At 35.9% G+C, this 14,217-nt stretch overlaps 1 protein-coding gene across 2 annotated transcripts in view; it reads right to left on the bottom strand.

The window, feature by feature from the left end:
* The window catches only part of PTPRZ1 (protein tyrosine phosphatase receptor type Z1), a 191,326-nt gene that overhangs the window by 63,107 nt on the left and 114,002 nt on the right, over positions 1 to 14,217 (bottom strand). For both annotated transcript variants that reach the window (XM_045191159.3, XM_053926660.2), the window contains exons 7-8: positions 8,924 to 9,081; positions 8,622 to 8,772 (exon numbers count right to left, since the gene is read on the bottom strand). In XM_045191159.3, the coding sequence (XP_045047094.2) occupies positions 8,622 to 8,772; positions 8,924 to 9,081 (309 nt within the window). The remainder of the gene's footprint in view (positions 1 to 8,621; positions 8,773 to 8,923; positions 9,082 to 14,217) is intronic.

The raw sequence follows: 14,217 nt of genomic DNA, 5'->3' as shown, positions 1-14,217 counted from the left end.
TCAGAAAAATATAAACATGTATACTTTGTATAAATAAATGCATGTATGAGTTAGAGACAGGATTGATCACTACAAACTATGATGCCATTTTTTTGTTTAATAAGAAATTAGGGTGGGCTGATCCTTTAAAAATAAAAGGACAAATCTGCCATTATAAAACACATGAATTCAAAGTAAGAAAATGTACTCTGTAATAATTTAGGCCCAGAGTACATCATCTTTATGCTATCTAGTGACTCTTCTATTAGTGTCCACTAGATGACAGAAGACCATCAAATCATCTCAAATACATGTGAGCTACTCACAGAAACTGTTATTGTAGGAATATGATTCCTCAGTTTTGCTTGTAATGATTCCCAAGTCCATTCTGAAAGGTTAAAAGTGATTCTGGACAATCATTTGTAAATTTTTGTTCTCAAAAAATCAATCCCAGCTTTTAGAGTGTGGAAATGATTTAAAGTGAACTATTCTCTTCCCCCAAAATGAAACTATCAAAATGCATTAAAATTTTATGCATGCACACAAAACACACACAAAATATTGCAGGAGAAAAACATAAAATTATTAGCTGCAAGATACTCCAAAGTCTACTTACTGCCTAAATAGTACAAACTTCTATGGTCAGATGTCAATGCCTATCTAAACCTAACAGCAGAAATCACAGATGCTTCATTTTTTTAAAGAATAAGTGTTAACATAAAGCTGGATTCTAAAAATTAATATATTTGTAATCAGGTTCTACTGCCCTGCTTTCTTATTTATAAATCTCTAAGAGCTTATTGGTAATTTTTAAAATAGTTTTCACTTTTAATTATAAATGTATTCTAAAAACACTCCCTTTGTTTATTGATAATCAATAACAGTAGTAGGTTATAAAGCTGCAGCTAAATCTTGTATTTTAGATATTGAAATACAGGATTTTATGGGAAAATATATAGTTTAGAATGTATTAAAAAGATAATTTGCTTTTTCCCATCTTGCAAGATGGCAGGTGAAAAAACTGAGAAGCTGGATACTAAGGAGAAGAAAGCTGAAGCCAAGAAGGCTGATGCTGGTGGCAAGGTTAAGAAGGGAAACCTCAAGGCCAAGACGCCTAAGGCAGGGAAGCCCCACTGCAGCCGAAACCCTGTCCTATTCAGAGGAACTGGCAGGTGTTCCCGGTCAGCTATGTATTCAAGAAAGGCCATGTACAAGAGGAAGTATTCTGCAGCCGAATCCAGGATTGAAAAGGAAAGGGGAAAAAGTTCTTGCCACTGTCACAAAACCAGTTGGTGGTGACAAGAATGGTGGTACCTGAGTGGTTAAGCTTCACAAAATGCCTAGATAGTATCCTATTGAAGGTGTGCCTTGAAAGCTGTTGAGCCACGGCAAGAAACCCTTCAGTCAGCTGTGAGAAAACTGCAGACCAGCCTCACTCCAGGAACCAATCTGATCATCCTCACTGGACGTCAAAGAGGCATGAGGGTGGTGTTCCTGAAGCAGCTGAGTAGTGAGTGGCCTGCTGCTTGTGACTGGACCTCTGGCCTTTAATCGAGTTCCTCTGTGTAGAACACACCAGAAATTTGTCATTGCCACCTCACCAAAATTGATATCAGTGGTGTGAAAATCCCAGGAGGAGAAGATCTTTGACACGGAGGAGAAATACGAGATTACAGAGCAACACGAGGTTGATCAGAAAGCCATGGGCTCACAAATTCTGCCCCAAATTAAAACTGTCCCTCAGCAGCAGGGCCACCTCCCCTCTGTGTTTGCTCTCACGAATGGGCTTTATCCTCACAAAATGAAGTTCTAAATTCCTTCTGAAAAACCTAATTAAATAACTGATCTGTTTTTAAAAAAGATAATCTTGTATTTCTATCTGTACTTCTATCAGGCTCTTTTAAATAACAATCTAATTAATTCCATATGCATATACTACATGGTGTTCAAGCATAAAGCTGGGTAATTATCATAAAATAAGTTATTAATTTGCACTAAATTTTCCAGGTTTTCCTTATATTTCTTATCGAAATTAGTATTTCTTATTAAAATTAGTTTATCTTATTAGAAGGGCACATACTCTACAAAGCACAAAATCTGGATTTAAAATCAAGAAGTATTTTCCAGATCGACACATACTCAGACACCAAACACAAGCTATCCAATTGATATAATAAAATAGTAATAAAATGTAATTTGCTTGATGATGGAAAGTTCAGAACTCTGTTGACATCCCATTTCCTCTACAGGAGTAAATCAACTCGATTTTTGCCCCCATAAGCGACATGTGATCTGGGTCATAGTTAATGATTCTTCAAGGAACACAGGCCAAGAATGAGAATCTGGTTTCTGCAAATCTTTGACTGTGAGCCAGGCTATGACAAGCCTACTATCCATGTCAAATCGCATAGAGTACAAGTGCGTGGTTCGGTACAAAGGCAAAGATTTCTCACATATAAAGAATGAACATGTAGTCTCCTTTTTTAGGGTGCAATAAATGTTCTCACTTAAACACTTATTTTTAACATTGAATTGTCAACCACTTGGTTGCTGGCTGTGGTTACATACAAATTTCTGCCTCTGACAAGCTTGTTCCTATGATAACCTCTAACCCATGTATCTAGTAAGCTATACAAGTTTCTAAGTCCTAGACTCCATTTGTAGAGGAATATAAATAAACTTGTAAAAAATATACCACTTAGACCAAACTAGGTTGTGCTTTCCAAAACTACATTGTCTCACTAAAAGTTGTAAAAGCTTCACAGAAATTCATTTATCCTCTATTATTTATAAACATATAAGGTTAATTCCTCATATGTAGGAATGTGCATGACTTGGAAAACAAGTATGAAAGATTAATATACAAAGCATTGGGTGTCACAAGGAAACAGGAAAAACAGTGGGAAAAGAAAAGGAAGAGATGAAGTAGAAATGAGGAGAACATGTAAATTCTTTGGCAATGACAAATCTCTCAGCTAATTATGAAAGTTGATGCAGATGGTCAAGGAGATATGAGTCTCCTGCTTTGATGCACCATGTAACCATTGATAGGAGAAATTTTCCTGCCTATATTCTCCTCTAGGACTTTTATGGTGTCATGACTGAATTCATCTTGAGTTTATTTTGGTTTATGTGTAAGTTGGTGGTTTAGTTTCTTTCTTTTCTTCTTCTTTTTTTTTTTTTTGCATATACATGTCCAGATCTCCCAGTACCATTTGTTGAAGAGGCTATTTTTACTCTATTTTATGCTCCTGTCCGCTTTGTTAAATATTAATTGACCATAGAGACATGGGTGTATTTCTGGGCTCTCTATTCTATTCTATTGATCTGTATGTCTGTTCTTATGTCAGTACCAGACCATTTTGATTCCCATGGCCTTGTAATACAGTTGGATATCAGGTATTGTGATCCCTCCTGCTTTGTTCTTCTTTCTCAAAATTGCTGCAGCTATTTGGGGTCATTTATGGTTCCATATAAATTTCTGAAATGTTCATTCTATATCTGTGAAATATATCATTGGTATTTTAATAAGGATTGCATTGAATCTAAAAATTGCTTTGGGTAATATGGACATTTTGATGATGTTAATTCTTCCAATCCATGAACAAGGTACATGCTTCCATTTATTTGTGTCTTCCTTAATTTCTTTCTTCAGTGTTGTATAGTTTTCTGAGTACAGGTCTTTTACCACCTAGGTTAGGTTTATTCCTAGGTACCTTGTTTTTCTCATTGCTATGGCAAATGGTTTTTTTCATCTAATTTCTGTTTCTGATAATTCACTGTTGGTGTACAAAAGTGCCTTCAATTTCTGAAGGTTGACTTTGTATCCCGCTGTTTTGCCAAATTCACTTATTAGGCCGAGTAGTTGGTTTATAACCACCATTTAAAAGCATACTGAGACAGGCACTTCGACAACTGTCCTGAGAGGAGCCTAAAGATTTACAAACTCAGAAGACAATCAATATGAAGGCTGTGATTTCCCCTCAGAGAGTAGCAGATCTTGATAAAAACTAATGTAAATATTGCCATAACTGTTAAAAAACAATAACTGAAAATGATCTGTCACTGTTTTGTACCTTTCAATAATTATATCATTCACTTGAGAGAAACCACCAAAAGGAATTTTGCAAAAGATATCTTTCCAATTGTACCAAACTCAGTCAATCTTCTCCAGGGGTACACAGTAAGTCTGTCAATAGTTTGATCTGTAATATATAATTGTCTAAGAAGGAAATAACCTTCATGTAATTTTTCTGTTTATAGCTAGAGCATAGTGTTAATGTTCATGTGACATTAATGAATGCTATTTACAGCTACTGACCTTCAAGAAGGTGACTCTGCTGATGTATAATTCATCGTGACATTTTTTGAAATTTATTAAAAACATTTCATAGCTCAAATACAACATTAAGGGATAAAGATACTCCTTTAATGTCATTCTGCCTTGAAAAGCATTTTATATTTTATTGTTTTTTTAAAGCTTGTATTAAATATATCACAATGCTATTAAATGAAACTTGAAGTGTATTTATAATCCTATTCAACACACAAATGCCTTAAACACAGAAAACTTGAACAGCGCCCTGCACTTGCTGCGATAGCTTGCCCCTTATGCATACACACACACATATACACAAGAATGTATACACATACCCGTTACAATATTAGTAGCTGTAGGTCTGGAGCACATTATGTTCAAAAGACTTCTCTGCTCTGCAAACTTTAGTACATTTAAATCCTCCAACAACATACAAAATGGCATTTAACTCTCATTTTATAGGTGAAGAAACTGAGGCTTTCATAAACTAAATAAATTGATCATCTTTATGTAATTAATAAGTATTGGCACTGGAGTTTGAAACCAAAAGCATACTGGACTACATAGCCGATGCCTTTTCCCACTGTGCTTCACACGGCCCCTGCTTCTCAGTGGGGAGTCTTGATAGTGGACTAGGGGGGCAGTGGGAAAGCATCTGGCACCTGGAAGACATGGGACAAAGTTGAACTTCACCTACTTGACACTCACTCTTTCTCTGTGTGGTTGGTTATTCACACACATTTTTCATTGTCTAAAAGACAGCTTTTACTAACTCCTTCAAGATCCAGTGGTTCTACCAAATTCTGTGAGTCTGAGAGAAGCCAGCGTGCATTCCGTGCTACTGAAAAGTCATGTCTTGCTAATAAATGGCAGCTACGCATAAAAATTCAGAAGTGGAGGACTAAAGTTTCGATAAAATGAGTTCATACACAAACACTTGTGTTTGATAAAATGAGTTCCTGTTATGTATGCAGAAGTGAATAAAGCTTGATCTCTACTCTCAAGGAGTTTATATGAATATACAGACCTCACATGTTTTTTGCAATTATTTGCAATGTAGTTTCACAACTATATTTTCTACAACGAGAGAAGAATTCTGACAATTTTCATGCCAACTCTTACTTTTCTATTGGTGAAAATGAGGATGTTAGATATTTATCATGGAAAAATACATAAGCATAGCCTGAATATTCAAACTGAGAAGCTGGTTAAATAAGTTGTTATGCTTTACAATGGAAAACTTCATAAAGAATGGTGTGTTAACAATATATTTCTAACATTGAATAAAACAAAATCAATAAACAGGTATATATAGTGCCATTTAATTTCTGTAAGAAGTAATAATATATTTTTAATTTAAGAAAAACTTCTGGAAGGATATTCACAAAATCTTCATAGCAGTTGTATCTCTGGTTGGTGACATTATAAAAAAATTTTATTCTCTTCTGTGTGCTTATCTATATTTTTTTAGTTTTAAAAACTACGTTCATGTAATAAAACTTATTTTCAGATTAAATTTAATAAAAATAAATATTGAACATAAATGCAAACCTCAGTTTTTATTCTCAAACTCAGATGAAGAAAGCAGAAAGGAGATGATGTATCCATTAAGAAAAACACCAAAGGACTATGCACATGGCAAATGATAATAAGTGCTTGTTGAATGCCAGGACTCATGTTGGAACAAGCAAAACTTCAGTTGTTCCAGTTTTCAAAAAAGCTAATATTTTTGAAAAGTTTCATATCATAAAATTATATAAGCAGAAATGATGTTCACTTATAAATATAAAGCACAGTGGACAGAGGTTTGGGAGTCTTTAAAATCAAGACGACCTGGGTTCAAAGACTGAGTCCTTCATAGTTCTGTGAATTTGGACATACTTACTATCACCCTTTAAACTGTACAATGAAGAAAACAAGGCCTATGTGAGGGTGAACACACTGATTTACACAATGCATGACAGCTATTACTGTTTTCGTTAAGATTATTTTTGGACTTCGTACCTCAACTTTGGAAACAACAACGTTACACATTGAATCGGAATGACACATGGGTAGACACACTGAATGGTACAACAGACAGCCACTAGGTGTAACCTGCCTTATTTGCATTATATAGAAATGGATTCTTTTCATTTGGTAAATGTATGGTGAATGAGAGCTGCACTTCAGCTCAGCAACAGAGGTTAAGAGGTAGAAAACTTAGTGACTTCCTTCATGGAGCTCAGAGGCAGGTGGGGGAGAAAAGGAGTAAGTAAAGAATCATCATTCTGTGCCAATGGCTATGAGGTTTGGATGCACAGAATATAGGCACACACCTGGGGACATCACACAACTGAGATGTGCATCACTATCTTGTACTCTGTGGGCACAGCACCTCTACGATGGCACAATCCTGTGCCCCAGCCAGAGCCAGACCTGATGGGGATGGAGATAGAGTCAGAGTGACTCTCCAGTGCATGCAGTGGTCTACTGAGTCTTGAAGGAGGAGGAGAGCAATGAGTAAAGACATCAGGGAAAACATGCCATGGACAGGAAAGAGCATGTATAAGTGGAAGCTGGGAGATATGGTCTGCCTTCTTCATGGGACTTCATAGAGTTCAGTATGAGAGAAGGAAGTGAGCTGGGGAGGGGAATGCACTGAGACTAGTTAGTACTACACAGCAAATGTTTTCATTACGTATAACTGATAAAGGTACATGACGAGGCCTTGGCTGGATACGCCAAGGTTGTGGGTTTGTTCCCCAGTCAGGTCACATACAAAAATTAACCAATGAATGCATAAACAAGTGAAAACAAATCAGTGTTTCTTTCCCTCTCTCTCTCTCTTTCTCACTCTCCTCCCCCCCCTTCATTTCTCTCTCTGAAGTCAAAAAATAATAAATTGTTTTTTAAAAAAGGAGATGACAAAAGAATCACATTTATTTAATTTGGTATTTGGTCATATGCATTTTAGAAAAGGAGCTGATTAAATCCAGTTTCTTTATTCTAATCAATTGTCTGTTATTTACCAGACAGGATGTTACAGTATTTAATGTTGCTAGTAGAAATATAATTAAATTTCCTCTCTTTGGGGCAATTTAATTTGAAACTTAACATAACATTAAGTGCAGCTCTTCATTACTCCTGTCTTGTGCTCTATTTTTTTGTAGTTCAAAGGTAAACAATGCTCACAAATATCACATTAAAACATGCTGTTTTAATGCCTAATCTTCAAAAGCAGATGATTATTAAATTAATGTCATAGATGGCCAAAAACTCATCGCAGGGCTGAGATCAAAGAAGACCGTGTACTTGGAAAGGTTTTAAGTCCCCAAAGCAAAGGCCACTTCAACTATTTCTTTCATGAATCAGTCCATTCAAAGGACAAAATGAAAAGGACAAGTCAGCAGATGCAACCGATTGTGTCCTCCGGGCATCTTTAAAGGCTTCTGACGGCTGTGCCAGCTTCAAAAGACCCAGTAACCACTGCAGAGATGCGGCCCCCCCCCCCCATGTCCTCTCCATTGCCTTACAAGGACAAAGTCATCCCCACCCCCTATCCCCAAAGAAGGCAACTGGGAAAAAGACTCACTTTGTATTCATTAATAATTAAGCACATTTGGTTTCAATCCCTACGAGGTGCTAGCTCTCCCCTGGGAGCTGCCAACACAAAGATGAACACTTGAAAACCCAATTTATGGTGACAGAAGATTTGACTTTTGGTGGTGGGCACACAATGCAATATACAGATAATACATCATAGAAATGGACACTTAAAACCTGTATAATCTTAGTAACCAATGTCACCCCAACAAATTTAATTAACAAATACTTGTTGAAATAAATTACTTCTCTGCCTCAAAAACAATGAAAAAAAACAAACCCTCAAATCATACCTCAAGGCTCAGCTCAAATATGGTTCTCTCATTGAGGTTGCGTGACCACCCCAATCAGACACGATCTTCCCAAGCTCTGAACAACTCAGTCCCTCATTCATTTCTCTTTTATAGCTTTTAGCACAGGCAGGTGCCATAAATGAATTTGGGGGTGCATATGTGGTTTTGCCATTTTTTACTGCATGTTTTAGAAAAATCACTTCCTTACTGAATCATTTCTCATCTACTAAATGGAGTTAGTCATATGGCCCAAAATAGATCTTTTAAGTTGCCATTTTTTGGCTGTGGTGACTGAGATTCAGGGAAGCGAAAGTTTGTCTAAAGCTACAAAGCTAATGATCAACATATTTCTAAAAATGTATGTTTTGTATGTTTTCTATTGTACCACACTGTCTCCTACAACGCTGACTCTGTGAGCTGTAGAAAAATTATATTTCAGTACATACCTGCTTCATGAATCTCTTCCTTCCCAGTATAAGAGGAAAACACCTGCCTAGAAAACTTGTACTGTTGCTCTCGAAAATTATTCTGTAAGTAGTCCATCAGCATGACGTAACCAGACTGTTGCATTGTAAGGACTTCGCAAAAAACAGCCAACTAAAAAGAAGATAATTTAATATGTAATTTAACATACCCGTTTCAAGGGCAGGAGTAAAATGCTTTAAAACATATTGTGTAGTAAAGCTTAGAAAATCATTTTTTTTACATCCTTTCAAATTACTTCATTTGTTTGAATTTCCAAGATTACCTGGCTTTCAGAGATGCTAACTGCATCTTTGAAAACAATCCAGTCAACGGTGTCTGTGCAGGGAGGAGAGGTCAGTGAGCCGTTGTAAGTGTAATACTTGTCCGTTGAGTTTGGCAGAAGGTTCAGCAATACGAATGAATCTAATGCAGCCTGTTTCCCTACAAAATAATAATATACATCTCAGCTTGAATCCCAGCTCTGGAACTTAATGTTCTAAACTTCTATGAAACAGAGATATATGCTTTTCATTTATGTATGTAATCAGAAATCAAATTTTATTACATATTTAAACAGGAATGAAATTATGTTGTTTATTTAATCTGTAATGAAACTTTGAGGATGTTTTGGATATGTTTTAAAAATGGTGATAAAACTGGAATACTCCTAATTTTCTTACACATACCACTACATAGTGTTCGATGCTTCATCTTTACAGCAGCAGGATGCTGGAAGGATTACTTTACATATAAAAGATATTCAGAAATTACATGGCCATTTCAATAAGTACAGAAAAAGCATTTCATAAGATTTAATATGCTTACTGGAAAACAAAAACATAATCATATTCTGATGCTTATCTTCAAAAGCCCATAATAAACATTATAATTAATGATGATTTATTGAAAGCTTATCCCTAGAAATAAAAAATGAGGCAAGTATATCCTGCTATCACTATTTATATCCAACACTGAACTAGAAGACTGGGCCAATGTAATTAAGGAAGAACAAAAGTTCACATAGACTGGAAGAACTAAATGATAGCATCATAATTGGCAAATAATGTGACTGTGCATGTAAATAAAAACTATTAGAATAAATACGAACTATTAGAATTAATAAGTGTATTTAGTAAAGTCACTGCATAGAAGACTAATGTACAAATATTTATTCTATTTCTACATAACAATATCAAAGAGTAGAATATAAAATTTAAAATATAATAACAAAATATTAAATACAAGTAAATCTAATGAATCATGTGTATAATATCTATATTTAAAATTATATAATTTTCTTGAGAGAATTAGATAAAATCTTTTAAAAAATAAAAAATATCATGTTTATGAGTAAGAAGATTTATTATTGTGAAGGTGTTGATTTTCTCCAACTTAATTTATGGAGTCAATGACATCTTAACTGAAGCTGTAGGAGGGTTTGTCTGATTATGTGTGTGTGTGTGTGTCTGTGTTTGTGTGGTATGAACTGACAAGCTCATCTTAAACTTTAATTGGAAATACAAAGAAAAGTTAGGTGAAGAGATTAAGAAGTGCAAATCAGTAATTACAAAATAGTCCTGGGATTGTAAAGTACAGCATCCAGAGTACAGTCAGTAATATTGTAATAAGTATGTACGGTGCCAGGTGGGTACTGGACTTATTGAGAGGAACACTTCGTAAGTTATATATGTCTGATCGCTATACTATACATCTGAAACCACTATAATATTTAATGTCAACTGTAACTGAAAAAAATCAAGATACCTTTGAACAATAATAAAGCTGGTGAACTTTCACTATCAGATAGTGAGACCTACTGTATAAAGCTGTGGAAATCATGATAGTGAGAAAAACAGACAAAGGGCACATGGAAGAGAACAGACAGTCCAAAGTCCCACAAATATTGTCACTTGATTTATGGCAAAAATTACTCTGTAGTTGGAATGGGCTGCATTTTCAATAAACAGTGCTGTATCAATTGAATATCTTTATAGAAAAAAGCAAATCTTGATTTGCTACATCACACCAAATACACTGCACATATCTGTTGTAAATAGATTATAGATCCAAATGTGAAAAGAATAATAAAACATTTAGAGAAAAAGAGAGAAAATTATCTTTATAACCTTATGGTATATTAAGATTTCTGAAATGGCACACAGAAAGCATTATCTATATGGGATAAATGATGAATTTTAATATGTGGTAATGAAGATCTTTCATCAATAGTCACTACTAAGAGTAGTAAGAGAGTAAAAAGGCAAGGCAAGAGTGGAAAATATGTTCTGGAATACACACACACACAATACAATAATAAATATTAATTTAATCTTGCTAGGTATACAAGTACATACAACTTGTATTTAAAACAGAATTCCCAGTGAAACATCGGTAGAGCTTTCCTCAGTGTTTCATCTGGCCTTAGAATCCTAAAACAATCTGACTTACCTGACTCCTTAAGTAGTCCCATTTTTGTTTTTACATCGTCCCAGTAGCCTGTCCCAACAGCACTGCCTTGGTAATTTAGCTAATTGTGTGCCAGTCATCCCTCACGTAAGCAGCAATCTGTTTCCCCGTGAGACACGTGTATAACCCCTTCCCCCATCCTCGTAACTGCCCAGCCCTGTTCTTGTCCTCTGCTCCAGCTAGTGATTTCGGTCATTAAGAAATAGCCCCCAAAGCCAATTTAATCAAGTCTAAGTGAGGTAGCACAATGTAGAGAACCTTATTCACCCTTTATTCATGTCATCCTGGAAGTCTTAAAAAAAATACCAAGGTCCCACCTGGATCATCAAATCCCTAGTGGTGGGGGGCTGAGCATCTGCATTAAAAAAAAATATGCTCTAGATGATTCCAAAATGCAGCCAGGGTTGAAAACCCCAAGTGGAGTGAAACCTTCGCAGGATTTTAGTCTTTTTAAACCCCACTTTATTCATTATAAAATGAAATGACTGGAATAGGTGATCTTAATAGTCTATTCCAGTTCTAAACTCTATGAAAATACTAAGCATACCCAGAAAGAGTTAAAAAAAATTTCCACTTCCATTATTGAATGTTAATTTTTCTGCAATTCAGAAACATTTGAAGGAAGGATGATTTTAAAAAGCTATTGATAACTGCTTCAAGTCTGAATTTAAGAGCAAATGTTAGAAATAAAAATCTATTTGATGGAACTGATAGTGTTGGCCATATACAATCTAAATCTACTTTTAATCCAGTAGAAAGTTCTATCTCTGTTTGGTTTATGGATTAATTAGTAACTTCCAAAAGGATGTCTTCCTCTCCACCAATGTCAGCATGACATTATCGATATTCAGACTCAAATTTAACTTATTTGAAATAGGAAAATACTTACGTTTGATAAGTGAATATTTTCCATTTTCAGATCTATGTTTTGCATACATGAAATTTTTGTGATGAAATCATCTCCCTTTTAATCATCATTGGACTAGATGTTTTTCCTTTTTCTCTGAAGACAAAATTTATCTTTGGAAAATGTTCTGCGGAAATGTGGATGTGAAGCACACTAATTGAGGAAGGGTACAGAAATCGACTCGCTGCTAAATTAGGTGGGCAATGAAATAACACAGGGGGAATTAGAGGCCAGGAAAAAAAAATAAAGCTAGCAAGATCTGAATGGGGATGACAGAGAATTTTCTTGAAATAGGAAAAGAAATTTGAGAAGAACCAAAAAGATAAAGAATCAGAAGACAGTTGTGATTTCTCCTTTCCCCATCCTAGTATGGAATCCATTCTTCCTCCCTCTGAGCCTCACCAGCACTCGTTCAGTCTCCCTTATGAATGTGTTAACTTATGAATGAATTTTGTACAGTTTCTTTTTTGAGTTTATGTGCATGTCCTAAGTTTCTGTCTTGGATGTCTCAAGACTTTTCCATTGTGATAATGCTTTTCAATTACACCACCATTTTATGAGAAAATTGAATTAAGGTGGGGGTTATTTGTGGCTTGCAAAAGTATGTGTTTTATCTGAATTACCTCACTATTGTTAACCCAAGAGAGAATCACACTTGAGCAAAAGTTGATCTATTTGAGAACAATCATTCATTCATTCAATCAGTACTCCTTTGAACATATTAACTGGTGATTATCCAATCAATCACATCCATTGTCTGTAGGAGGGAGAAAGATGAGGAGGTTGAGAGGTAGAGAGATAAGTACCTGAACCTGGCCAAGCATTAGGGAAGAACTACTAAATACTTGAAACCAACTCTTTTTTTAAAAAATATATTTTTATTTATTTTCAGGGAGGGGGAGAGAGGGAGAGAAAAATCAATATATGGTTGTCTCTCACACATCCCCTACTGGGGACCTGGCCCACAGCCCAGGCATGTGCCCTGACTGGGAATCAAACTGGCAACTCTTTGGTTTGCAGCCCGTGCTCAATCCACTGAGCTACAACAGCCAGGGCTGAAACCAACTCTTATTACTTAGGACAATGAGCTTAAGATGGAGCTACGTTAACACTGCCTGTGAGGATTTTTTCAGTGTAGACATTCCTGGGCTGCATTTGTGGCTAAGAAAGCACCACAAGTCATGCTAATGAGAATTCCCATTTGAGACTTAGTAATGATGCTATCTGAGGTGTGTCTCTTCCTTGCAATTTGAAAGAGTTCAATTAACAGTTCTCTGTTCTTTGTGGGCTCTGCTTGGAAGATAGTAACATACTATCTTAGATGGCTGCCACATCACCCTCTCTCTCACCATACCGTGGACAGGGCAATGCCTAACATAGAGTAGGGATGGTGGGAGAAAGAGAAAGAAAGGTGGGGGTAAGGGAAGTAAAGAGAAATGGGTTTGTGTCTTATAGAAAAAAAAAAACAGAAAATGAGCAACCAGCCACATATAATAAAACAGATTCTATCATCTGCATGACGATTGAAAAGTGCTGTGTTTTGGGTAACTCTCATTATATGGAGAATATGGAGCAGGATTTGGGAGTTGGGCTGCAGTTCCAGAGTCACTGACTACGGACAAGCTTGGCCTTCAAGCCTCCAGGTTCCTAGCAGCAATGACTGGGGGCAAACATGGGGAAGCCTGCAGTTTATCAGTCACAGGGGTATATTCTAGACTCAAAAATGGATTTAATCTAAGAACTCTCAAAATGGAAGCACGGAACTTTAGGAGGGCTTTACTTATTCAGTTCAAACAGATGGTATTTAACAACTATTCAAGTAAAATCAAAACATGTTTCCTATGTTTTCTGAAACATGTAAGTGATAGAAATCTCCACCACATAGTGGAACAAATTGTGTGGACAGACTAGGATCTAAATTCTGGTTCTACCACTTACCAACCATAAAAATTAGGTGTCCTTGCTGAGTGTATTGAAACATTAAGTATCTAGTGGGTAAGCTGGTAAAAGAGGAGGAAGTTGGTGCACAAATAGGGTAGAAAGACAGAAGGTAGATGGAGAATGGAGGGCAGACTACTACATGTTCCCAGCCAGTCAGAAAAATAGCTAGTATATATATTAGTTCTGCTAGTGAGGTAAGAGCCAGGACACAGACACAACAATGCTCTTAGGGAATCCATCTTCTCAGGGAGGGTATTATGTAG

Source organism: Desmodus rotundus, chromosome 6, assembly GCF_022682495.2.
Source record: "Desmodus rotundus isolate HL8 chromosome 6, HLdesRot8A.1, whole genome shotgun sequence".
In the NCBI taxonomy this organism is placed as follows: Eukaryota; Metazoa; Chordata; class Mammalia; order Chiroptera; family Phyllostomidae; genus Desmodus; species Desmodus rotundus.
This window is presented reverse-complemented; position numbering and strand designations above follow the sequence as displayed.